Raw genomic sequence first — 15,310 nt, 5'->3', positions numbered from 1 at the left:
CAGGACATCTGCCAGGTCCATATAAGACTTTCTCTCACTCAGATGTCTCTTTTACATTTCACTACTTATTTATTTTTTTACGTAATTTTTACTTATGTACTTTATATTGCACTATTTATTTATTGTATTACTTTTATGCTTTATGTTTCCTGTTATATTTACATACATTGCAATATGTTTCTTGCATCCTCTGTTCCCAAATCTGTAGCCATTGTCTAGTCATCTAGCTCCTGTAAGGATATGTTTCTCACTCAACGCCTTTCATTTTTCGATAAGCGCTGGATAGTGGAGGACGAGGGACGTGCACCTGCTTACCTCTGGCAGACGCCAGGTGTCCCGGTTCTCCGTCATCTGTCCTGCGTATTTTGAACGCACATTTAATTTATCAAATTAAAGGAAATTATTCTCCAAATGAGCTGCTTAAAACTCCAGCTAACTTGTTCACATTAGTTTTCTTTTAATTTTAATACGGGTTATTCTTGTTTCCAGTGTAGCCTTTTGAGTTGATTGTGAAAGCCGTCGCCGACATCCTTGTCCCCGTTAATCGATATTTCATTACAGACTAAGGAGTAAATCGAACCATAATGATGAAAGTTGTGTAATCAAATTTTCATTTGCCAATATATTTGCTACTAGATTTTTTATTGAATCTCTCAAAACCAACTTGAAATTTTTATGTCAGCCTGAAAAAGAAATGGAAAAAAAAATCAGCAGTAAAATAAATTGAATTTCTGAAGATCAGTTGAATTACCTCTCCTAGAAAGTCATTTGTATTGTACCGATCATAATCCCAACACGTGATTTCTAAAGTTCTTGTTTGTAAATCAGATCTTCGAAGGGGTGAGTATATAAAAGTTTGGTGCCATTTGGGCTCATTCGTATTAGCTATAGTTTTCGTTCGACGTTTACTTTTCTCACTGAAAAAGACAATTAATCAAAACATTAATGCACATAATAATTTGATTACAAATAATGATTTATCAGTAATAGTCATTTGAATGTGAAAGGCACTGACCTAAAATAAAACCAAATAAAAATATATATAAAAAATGAAAATTTGCTGAAAATCAACAGTATCTGGACACATTTTCGGACACAAAATGCCATCCTTCATCGGGGTCTAACAGAATTCTGCAAGAGGAGACAAATAAACGTAATTATTTCTACATTATTATAATCTTTACCCTACTTGTTTTTAATGGCAAATAGTACTCTAACTACAGAATGTTCTAATAAGCCTCTAATTTTGATGTCCGCCGAAATCATCGAGGATGGAAACGTCGAGGAGAAAATAATGCAAGGTGAAAACGTCGGGGTACAAAACATCGTGGAAGAAAAGAAAGCAAAGAGAACACACCGCAGGTTTTAAAACATCATAGTATAAAATATCCTTTTCGAAAATAAAGGGGTTCAAAAACTTCACAGTTTAAAAACACCATCGTCGAAAATATCTTGGTGAAATAATACGATAATAAAGCAGACATGATGATAATAAAGAAGACATGATGATAATAAAGCAGACATGCATTTTTCAGGCATTAAAACTTGTAAATGCATACTCGCATAAGGTTTTGTGAGCACCTGAAGGAAAGAGGAATATTTTTACTTTTACATTTCAAATTTTTGAATTACTAATAAATCTTTGCTAAAAGTGTAAGAAGACTTAAGCATTTAAAAACTGAAAATGAGCAGAATTTAATGCAACTTATAACACTTAATAGAGGTTTAAATTTGCTTAATTTATTTTAACTAATAAAGGTCATTCATAAATAAATTTTTTATATAGTTTTACTGGCAATTTTTCTTCGACGACGGTATTTTTGCACCACCATGTTTTCTCTTTGCTTTCTTTTCTCTCACTGTGTTTTGTACCACGACATTTTGACCTTGCGTTTTTTATTACGTGACGTTTACGTCCACGACGTTTTTGCCGGGATGTTTTATGCTGTAACCCTCGCTTTTGGTGACGTCAGAGGAGATCTTTTCATGACACACAGTGCAGAAACTGACGTGGAGGTAATTTATAAATAACTTTGTTTTACAATGAATAGAATTTTTGCGGCGATTTACATGATCGGAAATAAGTATCACAGAAATTAAATCTTTTATTTACATATTTTTCACAAGTGAAAGGCATGCCAGAAGTTTGACAAATGAAGACTTTGTTTGTCATTTGAAGTAGTTGTATACAAAGAATTTGGAGAATTTACAAGCATAAAATATTTTTTTTTTATAAAACGAAATATGTTATTTGTGATAAGACGCATTTTGATCCTTTATTTTTTTTAAAAATTTAAACTGAAGTTTCCGTTTTAAAGTTTTTTGTTTTAGCTAAACAAGCTTCCTTAAAAATTAAACGCCATAAAATACTAATTGAAAGTGATCAGTTAATTTTAATAGCAGAGAAATCTAAAATAATAAAATTTTATTCATTTTCCTTAAATGAATGAGATTTTTCAGGAATATGAGCACGTCATTTTGCATTTGAACTCATAAATAAAGCTGATATTTATATTAATAATTAATATAGGAAGTTGAAAAAACGAGTAATTATGCATTTGTTAAGTGAATATTACTTTGCATTTTCAAACCTTGTGATCTGAATCAATTTTTAATAAAATATTCAGAAGAGAAGTTTTTAAACTAGTCAAATGGCATATATTAAAATAATATTACTACCCATGGTACTGTGACAAGGTAGTAACATGAAAAACTGGTCTATGAAATTTTAATATACGAGTATATTTAATTTTTTGATACTGAGAGAAATATTAATAAAGTTAGCTACAATGCAGGCAAAATGAATTTATTCGCAAATTTTCTAAGCATTAATAAATAAACCTTAAAAATTAGAAAATATCCTTTTTTCATATTAGAAGGGGTTTATAACGAATTTCTAGAAAATCTAACGAATTTAAAGAGAGTTAAATCTACACAAGGAATTAAAGAAAAGAACGGCGTAATTTATTAGAATTTTGTACTTATAATTTGAAACTTCTTGGCCTTCAAAAATACTAGTGAAAAATATTGTTTTCCCGAATAATTCTAGGAGTTTTAAGTGTTTTCAAAATTATATCACATTATGTACCTCGATGAAGAGTATTTTGATAATATATGCACAAACTGAATTCGTTTGAAGTAAATTCATTCCGAAATAAAATAGAGTTTGCGGTTTAAATCTTTATTTTGACAGAAATTGTTATTTTATTTTTTATGAATTACTTTTAATGCTTAAAGAAAACCGTAATTTGTTTAAAAACAGTTGTTCGTAAGAAATGAAATTGTAGAGCGCTTAATAAATTTAAAAACAGAAGGAAAAGTTCTCATTAACGTGTTAAATTTCTAATTTTGAAACAAAAACATTGAGTTTTAACTTGTGAAAATTTATTTATTTATTTTGACTAATAGGTAATTTTGAGTTAAAGCAACTTTCCTGTCTCTCTCCTTTTCACCCACGCTTTTCATGCCAAAGTGTAAATTAGATAGCGAGCGTTTATTCTGATTAAAAGAGAAAGAAGTACTGTTTAAGCAAAAGTTTTGCAAGTTGATTTTAGAGCGTGTTCTGCCTACTTGAGACCACGTTGTTACCGTGACTAAATTACGATTTGATTCTGTGGCGTTGAGTGCTTCTAGACATTAGGCTTGTCTCTCCGATTTCTACGAGCCAGAGCTTTCCTGCGCGGTTAATTCATCCTGTGAGCCTTTAGGTTAGTCTAAATTACATTCCATTTTAAGTTCATCATTATTTGTTCAAGTTAAGCCAGAAGTGCTGGCTTATGTTATAAGGTCTTTTTCCCGCCTTCTTAGCAGGCCTTCGTAGTGTAGTGGTCAGCACGCTGGGCGCGTATTCCAGAGGTCGGTGGTTCGATTCCCGGCGAATGCGTTGCTCATTTTTCACATTAAATTCTGTTGTATTTTGGGGACATCCTTTATTTAAGTCACAGATACAGAATGAAAATTTATAAGTACAACAGCATTTTTTCAATTATATTTTTAAAACTCATTGTGGAAGAATAGAGAACCTCTGTATTAGTTCACTACTTGTTAATATAAAGGGAATTGAGAGAAATAAAACTTACTGTTACTTACTGAACCATCATTAAAACAATTTATAAAATATGATTTCATATAAATGACCATGTTTTCCAGCTGATAAAGTTCAAAACATTGAATTAAAAACCAAATCTATGGAAATCTAAAGATGATGGAAAAATGACATCGCCTGTTTTGCAACAAATATTTCTTTAATATGGTGTACGGTCACCGCTAATAGAAATACAAACCTCACGTTTTAAGTTTTTAAAATTTCCAAACTATTGATTAAGTCCTTGGAGAATTGAACGCCACTCTTCTGGAAATGTGCTTTTCAGATCTGGAGGCATCTGACGGTGCGGGGAGGCATTTGACGTTCTGCACTTATGTTGCTAAGGCATCTCATAGATGTTCATTCGGGCATCTATGAGATATTATGTCTGTTATTTAAGCTGGCTAATTCGTTCGAGTGATATTTTCTGTTTCCAAGTATTCTTGCTCGATGCGTATGAGCCTTGATATCCATTAGCAAACAAACTGGCTTAACAGACGCCTAAAAGTTTTTACTTGGGGCTCCAAGTATTGTCTACGTATCTGTGACCAATTACAGAACCTTTATCAAATCCATGCAGTTCAGTTCGGGCATTTTTGATAACTCCATCCTAAACCATGAAACATTTTCTTTAGACATGGTATTTTTCATGAACACGGGAAGGCAAGTTGCGTGCTCCTCGCTTGCTTCAAGACAAAAACGTATCCAGATTCGTAACACAGGTTACAAGCAGTACGCGGTCCCACTTTTCTTGGCTCATTTGAAGAAGACGACATGACGATGGTACCAAACTAACCGCGTTCTTTTGGAAGATGAAATTAGGGCACAAACCATAGGTTTTTTTCACATTAAGTCCAACCTTGTGAGGTTTTTGTAAAATTGGATAACGGATGATTCGAGTTTTTGTGGTAGCCTGAAGGTCTAAAACCAAATAATATTAAATCAAATACCTTTTAACCATTTCCTGGTCACATCCAGGCGAAATGACGAAAACAGTCTTAGGATGCAACTATTGCACTTCGCCGCTCTTAACCGGGCTGTCTAGTAATACACTCAATGCTTAAAATGCGGCTTCAAGTTCTTGATATGACACTTAGACAGATATTCATATATTGGTTGAGCTGCATTTATGTTTGTTCCCCCCTTAAAGCTTTCAGTTAACACCCACTTTTGCCCATTGCTTAAATGATGCCTTTGAATCGTAACTAACGAACGCTGCTCTTTTTCCAGAAACCATATTAACTTTAAACAGTACTGCAGAGTCGGATTCCAAGATGTGACCATTGTGCAACAGGTTGTCAGTCGCTTAATTTGTATACTTCATGATCGAACCTATGCGCAAAAGTCCAGTTTTGCTCTCAGTTATAGATAATTAACATAAATTATTACACCTTTGGACACTGGATGAAATTAGTGAGCTTAGTTTTTTAAATCGTCCTTTAATCAGCAGTGCATATTCTTCATAACTGAAATATTACTACGTCCATAACTAGATATAAAATGAGTTTTTCAGCGTTTCTCTGGTCTCTAGGAAGCAGAATCTGTGTAATATTTATAGCTACAATTAATCGATTTGTAATACAATGGATATAAAATCAGCTAATTTATGATTTGGAATACATAAATTGACTACGGTCAATTTATGTATGACTAGAATCAACATAATTTTCCATATAATAAGGCTAAATCTAAGTCATTTAAAAATCATGAAGTAGAATTAATGAATATTTTTCTTTAAAGAAAATGCATTGAAATTCTTAATTAATGCTGTGTACTATTCAAAATTTTAACACTTTTAAGATTAGAAATTCATGACTATTGATGTTTCAAACGTACCTGCGGTCAGGAAGTAAAAACATTTTTACATATGGATTCCTCTTCTGGCCTTGAGGGCCTGTTGGCAATCCCACAGCTTTCATAATGGTAACAACTAACTGTAATGTTCGTGAATCATACCACAGCTTCACCTGTTGCAAGAAAATAAAATTACTGAGTTATTAATGGAAGTCTTGAGCGTTATTTTTGATTCAATTCGAATAGTGAAGGGGTAGGTATTTCACAAGAATAAAAGTTTTTATTACCAAAATTAATTATAAAAATTATCAAAATTTTATAGTTTTTACTATCAAATCAAATTTTTCGTGTCTGTAATACATTCTTATTCAGAGAATTTTCTTATTTTAGTAGTAGAAGTTATTGTTCACAGTAGGAAAGCAGTATTTACAGGAAAATAATATGACTGCTTAAAGCTGCATGCAGATTGAAAGTGTCTGCAGATTGAAATGAAAGAATAGGGTGCATTTATAGCGTTAAGGGGCATTACTAATAAGTTACGTGGAAAGAAACACAAATTTAGAAACTTTTTCCTTTTAGTAAGGCTAAAGTGTGAAGGAACATTAATGAAAATATATGGCAGTTTTTATTTATGCTGTCCAAAGCTCTAAAGTTTTCCAACAAAATCAAACAAAGGCACACTGAAGCCCTTTTTTAACAAACTTCAGTAGTTGAATGCTAAAAATGTGCGAACAGTTTTCACTGAGAGCAAAATGTGGTATTTGAATTCTTTGCTCCAGTGATATAAAACTATTGTTCATACATAAAATCGCTATAGATCAACAAAAATTGAGGGTGATTGCTTTGGTTTTCCAAGGTAGTATACATCTATTGCGGAAAATCTTCAATAAAATAAGACAAAGAACTGCTTATTTATCAAAGGCTCAATTAATTAGTAAATTATTCTTCATTAATTTACAAAAATTATGTATATTATATTATTTATATGCTTATGAACCATGCAGAGTTGAAAACTACTTTTGCTAACTATATTTACTTTTAAACAAAATTATGAAACATTCCTATTTATAAATAAATTACTCTCTTTTCCTGCTCTTCGTGAAAGAATTATCTCATTTTGGTTTGGTTTGTGTGATTATGACAGAGCTACAAGGACTATCTGCCTAAGGGAAGGTTTTCCTTCGTGGAGGAATTTCTAAGGGAAACTTGTTCATTATACATGGGAAAAACCACGAAAACTTCCATGCAGCAATCTCGTTCGGGGGATTCGAGCTTCGGATCGAACTTTTAGTGTTCAGCGATTTTGCCGCTCGGCCGCTGGTATCCAAAATATCTGAAAAGTTAGTATACGTTTTTGAATGGCAGGATATGCATCTGTCGCTATCCTTCATGTAAACTGATTTAATACCCATTTCTAAGGAATACTTGTATTCTCCATTCTGACAAATGTAGTCCAACTGCACGAAAAAGGAGAGAAAATATAAAGATTGCATGGGCCCTTTTCCAACCCCGTAAAGACAGCTGCATGAAAAATGTTTTCCTCCCCCATCAAATATCACAGAAGACTGCATGCCTGCCGAAGAAGGCGCATAATAAACTTCTCCCTTTTAAAAATATTAAGGGATACTTATAAATTTTGCTTTTGGAAGCCAAATTTTATCCAAAGCGAGTAACAGAAAAATTTTAATTTGCTTACTTTCGTGTTTTAGGTTTTACACACCAAAAATCTTGTTTCTGATGAGTAAAACTCGAGTTTCTAGAGGTGAGTAAAATTTGAATTTAAAAGAATAAATATTGAGTGGTGTTTTCAAGTGAGTAAAAATTGATTTTTAGAAACTTTAAAATGAACTTATGGCTCGAAACATTAAAATTAAATTTTAAGGAATTTTTAATACTTTCTTGCTGTTTTCCAACAAATTTCAACAAACATTTTTACAAATTGATAGTTTGGATAAACAACAGCCTAACTAAGGCAATTTTTGAGTAACTTGTTTTTAAATATGTTCCTGAAAATTCATTATACATTTCATTCGATTTTGCGATTTTTTTAGTACTTAATCTCTATTTTATTTAAACTGAAATGTTTATTTCCCTTTGATATATTGTTAACTTTTCTTAGTTGATATATTTACTTTATGATGTCTTCTGTCTTTTAGCATGTCTGGCTGATGTAATATTATTTAAATCTTTATACATATTGTGTGGTTGGTATAAATATTAAATTCTTCCTAAAAGATTTTAGTTAAAATATTTTAATAAGTTTTAATGTAAATGCATAAAAGTAATAACATGAGTAAGTAGTGAGGTAAATGACTAAATATAATAATATATGTAAGTAGTGAGGAAATTGAATAGAATTAATAACAGAAGAAAGTAGGGACGTACAAATGAACGAAAATTAGCAAAATTATAAAAGTATCCATAACTATGATCACGTTTTCTGAAAGTTACAAATCTGATTTCATCAATGCAAAAAAAGCTCCAATAAGGTGTTTATGATTGTTTCAGGATTCTCTTACAGAGGGTAATTAAGAATAAGAAGTGCGGAAAAAATGTTATAACTACTTCAGTGTTCTATCAAGAGAAAGTTTTACCCCGATATTTGCAGAAGTTCCATTTCTTTATCCCAATAACTTTCAAAGACCAACGAGATGTACTTCAAAGGTACCATTGAATTCCCTGAAACAATTAAAACTGTACAGGTATTGCATATGTACCTTTTCAACGTATTCCTGCGAAGTTCTCTCACTTTTCACCTGTGGACTCTTGTAACTCTCTTGCTGCCTTTCCGTTCTCGTAAAGAGCTCTTTCTTAGCTCAAACTCACCATGATTGATGAACTTCGGAAATTAATGGAAGAGGAATGGAAATTAGTACCTCTGGAAATTTTACGAAAAGCCTTTCTGTCATGGAAATCATGATGAATACTTGTAAACCAGGAAAAAAAGCTCTGAGATCGAACATTTAAATAAAACTCTCCATATTTTAAAAATTCATTAAACGGCCTCGAAATCGTTCTAAAAATGCACAAACACCCTCCGTAATTTTATTTAACCTGTATAAAATGTACCTCAGTTTTTTGGATTATATATATATATATATATATATATATATATAATTAACCTAATAGCTTTATATGGGTCAAAAGCTAATATATATATATGTAAATACATAAAGAAAGAGAGGCTAAAAATTATAAATAATATATATATACCGGGTGGCCATAATTAAACTGACAGTGCTCACAGTGTTCTGTAGCGCGATCTATTTACGAGAATTACGCCACATTTTGTAGGAAGATTAAACAAGACGGGGGAAGAAGGATTCCGCGAAAAAACAAATTAGTTCCAAAAGTCACCGCTAGGGGAATAATTGGAGCTGTGTAATAGAAAATAGAGTGTTAACAAATGCAAATTAATACGGAATAAAATTTATCGTAGGTCCATTCTTCTGTGAGAACATTACCCCGACAGGACCGTAAACTTGTTCTATTACCGGAGAGAAATATCGCCACATGTTGAACAGCTTTGTCATTCCGGCACTTCAGCAAAGACAATGCCTGGGGGAAATCATTTTCATGCAAGATGGAGCCCCTCCACACGTTGCTGTACGGGCGCAACAGATGCTACGACAGAAATTCACAACAGAAAGAGTCATTAGCCGCTACTTTCCAACTGCATGGCCACCTCGGTCGCCTGATCTTACCCCATGCGACTTCTGGCTATGGGGTTACCTTAAGTCCAAGGTCTATCAAGGAGTGGTCCAGGACCTGGCTACGTTGAAGGATAACATATCAAGGACTGTACGGGAGATTCCTGCAGACATGTTACTTTCTGCTGTTGTGCATACTGTGCACAGAATGCAATATGTGGTCCACAACAACGGCAGCCACATTGAACCTCATTTGAATGCAAAGTAAAAGGTAATTTCCTTATTGATTTGCATTTGTTAACACTCTATTTTCTATTACACAGCGCCAAATATTCCCCTAGCGGTGACTTTTGGAACTATTTTTTTTTTCGCGGAATCATTCGTCCCCTGTCTTGTTTAATCTTCCTACAAAATGTTGCGTCATTCTCGCAAATAGATCTCGCTACAGAACACTGTGAGCACTGTCAGTTTAATTATGGCCACCCGTTATATGTGTATCAGAATAGATCAGAAGTTAAAAGCTACGACGGTTTGTATAACAGCGTATTCTATGAGAACTTCAACATTTGATGTAAGACTCACTTAAGCTTTATTAAAGTATAACATAGCTGTTATTTCAATTCATTTTTACTTTAGCACAACCTACAAACGTTTGATTTCATGTTAATTTAGCATGTAAAATGTTTCTGCCAGTTTTGCTGTTCATTCTACGTTCTACACCACCAACATTACTACTTTTTTTTTCATTACAAATAGTGGATGAGGATTAAATATTCAGCTTTATTTCAATTTACATTTGCAGCCACAATTTGCTTGGCATTCTAATCTTGCCTATTCAAGAACGTTTACATTTTGGTACTGTTGGATGGGAGGAGAGCGAGTGAAGTAGTGTCTTAGCGGCAAGAGATCTGAAGCAGAAAAGCGCGGAATTATCCAGAATGGCAGTCTATTAAGAGAAGGTTTCAGCTTAAGCTGCTTATTAAGGGAGAGTTTCAGTTTTCGAAATTTTTAATTCAGGTTTTGAATTAACAACGTCTTTAGCATTATGCAAGCCGTGTGACATAGAAGCCTAGAAATGATGCAGTCCAGAAATATTATTACTATTTTTAGAATAAAGAGGAGATTTAAGGGTTATAGTTAATTTAAATTATAATTTATCTTTTTACTTTATCTTACACATTTATATCAAGGAGAAGAAGAAACAAAAGTAATACAATTCGTAGATTTCCAAGGATTTTTTTTATTGGATTTCAGATGCCTGTTAATAGGAAGCGAGAATAAGTTGCGTATTTTCCATAGTCTTGTGCAGTTAGTATACTTATAAAACCTCCCTTAATTAAAATAACTGCAGTTAGTAGCAACCGCATTTAACACTGATAGTTAAATAACATTTTCTTTCCAGCAGCGACCGAGCGGTAATGTTGCTGAAGACTGGTAGTTCGACCCGAGGTTAGAATCCCGCGAACGGTCTGGCTTCACGGCGTTTTCGTGCTTTTACCCATGTGTAATGTGTGTACGAGCCAGTTTTCTTGAGAAATTCCTCTACGAAGGCATCTCTTCCTTTAAGCAGATAGCCCTCGAGTGCTTTGCCATAGTCAAATAAACCAAATACCCTTCGCAATTTTTTGTTTAAATAAGGTTTGCAGATATTTAACTGCTGCTGTTAATAAAGAAAAATATTTCTTAATAGCTTTAAGACATTATATTCCATCTCGTTGGATTCATTTCTATTTAGTTCTGCATGTATTAAGTTTTTATTACCTGAATCCTTCCACCAACGGAAGCATGGCGAGGCCTGAGTGGCATTTTATCTGGTGAGCTTGGAGACGTGATCATCACACTTGGCCTTCTGTCCTCTTGGAGGCTCATTTGCTTTCGGGTGTCCAAAGTAACGAGCCAATCTGATTTTAGAAGAAAAAAAAATATGAAAGATTCTGCTTAGTACCAGAATTGTAATAGTAATTTAAAGTTTTTAATTAAAATATGCTTAAGTTGAAGAACGGCATATTACGTAGTAACATATTCTTGCTGATTAAGAATTTGAAATCACATGGCCCTTAGAATTTTGTGCAAAAAATATTGCGTAAAATAGAGAGAATATGGTAGTACAAAATATCAGATGTTCACATACGACTTATGAAGAAAAAAAAAAAAAATTGAAAAATTCATTGATAAATGTCACTTTTTGATGGAAAAAGTACAAGGCAGACTGGTAAGCTAACTTCCTATACGCATTTTATTTGAGCGTAAGTTGACATAAAGATCTTTTAAACACTGTAAAACATAAATATAACTTCAATCTCGCATGAGTTAATACATACGTAAATTTATATTCAAAATTTAAAGTTTCCATACGCTGTGTGTATATGTTTACTTATTTATCAATTTACACCTTCGAATCAAAAACAATTAATGCATGTTGAATTCAAAATTGATTGGTAAGTATACTTAAACGTGCAAATAAAAACGGGAATATGAGTAACGTCAGATATGCAAACTAATAAATTAACCATATTTATTAGAGATTTATTATACTTATTATATATATTAGCAGAGTTATTATGATAAATTGCAAGATTAAACAGTGAAAAATGATTAACATACAAGGTAATTAATTAAGTAAGATTTAATATTTAAATCAGAAGTACCATTTATTCAGTCATAAAATATTTTGCGCTAAAATGCATTTCATTAATAGAAATTTGAGCTCGCTTAGCTTAAATATTAATGCATGCATGAAAGCAGCCAATATGTATTAGTGAAGAGATTGGACAGTTGAAAGACATGTAGTATAACAATAGTACATTTAACTGATATACAAAGTATATATATTTCTCTTTTGCCTGTATTTGAAGCTGTTAGACATTCGTTTAATAAGAATACGAACTGACTTTAATTACATTCTTTTGTAGTACTTTAGTAGACTTTAATTACATTCTAGTTATTTTAGGTGGCGGTTTTTAGCATTTTTTAAATTATTAAAGGAAGTTAGATTTGAGGCTGTGTTGTCGTTCATTAAAAAATGTAAAACCCGTTGTTTGAAAGTGCATTGCAAAGAGAGGATTCACTTATTAGCTTTCATCTGCTTCAAGAGCTGAGAGTTCTATCGGCTTTCAACAACTTTCATTCGTGCTGTAGTTTAAGCCAATGATTCTCAAATTTCCTCGGTTCGCGGTGTCCTTAGGCAAAACATAAGACTAACTAACAGTTAGATTGATTAAATTGATGCTGTTCGATTAATTAAATTAAAAAGAAAATAAATGGAACACTTATTTCTGATTTACAAACAGTTTATGTAAAATGTATTAAAATAAATATTTATCCTGAATAAACGTATCACTAAATAAATCTCAATTAGCGGAACAAATATGTGTGTTATATACTGTGCATCTCATTTTGAAATCAACTTGGACACAGTCAAACTATTTCTAGCTCCACATTTGTTTATTCAGACCCCCCCAATATAACTTTACAGAAACATTTGACGTCTCAGACAGAATTAAGAGTCCTTTAATTTTACTACTGAAATAGCGAATATTCATCGTTTACTGAAAGCCAACAGTTAACTAGTTATAGATATTACCATAACTCGATAAGACTTCGTTCTATAGAAGTAAATTCAATTGAAGTTTGGGCTATGGAATGGCCCTGAATTCATACAAATTTTTTGGTATTATCTCCTTGAAAATATTAGGAAAGTTAGATCTATGATAGGTGTATTTTGAAACTAGTTTGTGCTTTATTGATGGTATTTTCCACCATAGTATCAACAAATCGATAATCCGGTTATATAATCGTGTATGCCAAGTTCCTCTTTGATGAAAATACACCAGCCCTGCGAGGTAGCGACGGCAATCCTAGACACCAAGGCTCGAAGTTTGGGACCTTCTGGTGTAAGTGTCATAGAAATCACAGGCATAAATGACGAGCAACTTGAGGAGTTCTAACATTAGCAAGAGATTTGGAGATATAAGACATAAAAATACAGTACTAGAATGTTTCAGGACTAAACAAAAATAAAGAAGTAGGCTAATTGTTTAACCTCATATTCATTCAAAATATTTGCATTTTGTTCAATGAAGTGTTTGCTACGAGTTCTTTGTTTCTGCGTGACATTAGAGCAGTCTTTCAAAAAAGGCCCATTGAACATTGATAATTTAGTGCGAATTTGAAGCCCGGCGATTGGTCTGGGTTTACACGGGTGAATTTATGCTTTTTCTGGCATGTAAAGCAAGGTCTCCTTTACCTTAGGCAGAAAAACTTTTGTGATTTCCAGTATCCAAATAAACAAACACTCCCCCCCCACCACTCTGCCAAAGAAGAACTAAGAGTCCGAAGGTAATTTCTTTATAAGCTCGGTCACTTATATTTGAATGTGGACAGTCGGGTTGTTTTAGCTGCAGTTTAAGGTTTAGCAATAAAACATATTTCGGGACAGGGAAATCCATCAGTACATGGTATGGCGCAAAATCTCCAACTGGATTTTTTATTAAAGCATCAATGCCCGTAGAAGAGCCGAGACTTTGCAATGCAGAAAGGAAAAAGGTCGCGAGTAAAATTATTTCAAGAGTAACGTGTTGACATATTTAAATTATTCTGCATTAACTGCGCAACTCTCGTTCACAAATGATACCATGGCTTTCGTAAAAGTCGACTAATGTCATCTTTAACTGATTTTAGATAACGTTAACAAACAAGCGACCTTGAATTGTAACTCCATAAATGTTTAGAACCATTCTCACTATCTTTGAAGCCGACAAATCGAATTTCTATGACAATAAAATTTTATTATGACAGTAATTCAGTAAAATGTAATTATACCATTCCTTTTTTTCATCCCCATCTGAAACTACTGACAAAGAGCATAACTGATAGAAACGTCCTTGCAACAGCTGAAATCAGACTAACATAGCTTGGTAGAATCTTCTAGGAGGATTTCTAGCGTCTGCTTCTCCTTCATCTTGAGTACTACGAGAAAACATTTAGTCATAGAGCTTTAGGATGATACTGTTGAAGAATCACTCTTGAGAAAGAGCCAAATCACAGACGTTATCCTGTCCCTCTGTAAATTTAAATCTGCTTATGCCTGAATTTTAGTATTAGGTCATTATTTATAGTAAGAATAAAAAGCACTGGCACTGAAAAAATTACTTATTCTCTTAAAAACAACAGAATGGAACGAGAATGTTGCTACAACGATTCACGATTTGTGTTATAGTTACATGATTATTGTTGTATAGTGAATTTAAGTAGTCTAATTAATTTCTCAATTATTCCAAATTTATACTACACAACGCTTGTTTTATCTAATAGGAGAATAATTGTTCCTTCTACTAATTGAGGGTTTTATAAGTTTAACTCTGTTTCTCACTCAATTTCTCAGCCAACGCGAATGAGACATTTGGTAACTGGTCGAATTTTCTACGTAATATTGAGGTTTAAAATTACTTAATATGATCATTTATATATGAAACATAATCTGCTTAAGCTTTATATCTTTCATGTGAGCCTACTTTCGTTAAGATAGGTGCAATAGGAATTAAGTTACGCCTGATTAATTATCTAAATTTTTGTAAATCCGGTTAGATTCTTTCGAGTGTTAAAATAGTCATTTTTGAGGACTACGTGTCGTTACAATTACAAGCTCCCATTTTTGTTTCTTGACTTGGATGGGAAACTTTGCGTGCGATAAAAAGATTTCTACATTCTTTGGGGGTTTGGCGAGAAGGGGAGGGAGTTGCCAGAACTTGTATGAACTTCTGAGAGAAAAAGTGAAATTTTT

At 32.9% G+C, this 15,310-nt stretch overlaps 1 protein-coding gene across 2 annotated transcripts in view; it reads right to left on the bottom strand.

The window, feature by feature from the left end:
• LOC118197358 (regulating synaptic membrane exocytosis protein 2-like) overlaps positions 1-15,310 on the bottom strand; it is a 376,040-nt gene that overhangs the window by 47,686 nt on the left and 313,044 nt on the right. For both annotated transcript variants that reach the window (XM_085808856.1, XM_085808855.1), the window contains exons 8-10: positions 11,290-11,429; positions 5,921-6,051; positions 752-917 (exon numbers count right to left, since the gene is read on the bottom strand). In XM_085808856.1, coding sequence (XP_085664982.1) covers positions 752-917; positions 5,921-6,051; positions 11,290-11,429 — 437 coding nt within the window. The remainder of the gene's footprint in view (positions 1-751; positions 918-5,920; positions 6,052-11,289; positions 11,430-15,310) is intronic.

The sequence above is a fragment of the Stegodyphus dumicola genome, chromosome X2 (assembly GCF_044657685.1).
Source record: "Stegodyphus dumicola isolate Sdum_Otavi_A_Nest chromosome X2, ASM4465768v1".
In the NCBI taxonomy this organism is placed as follows: domain Eukaryota; kingdom Metazoa; phylum Arthropoda; class Arachnida; order Araneae; family Eresidae; genus Stegodyphus; species Stegodyphus dumicola.
This window is presented reverse-complemented; position numbering and strand designations above follow the sequence as displayed.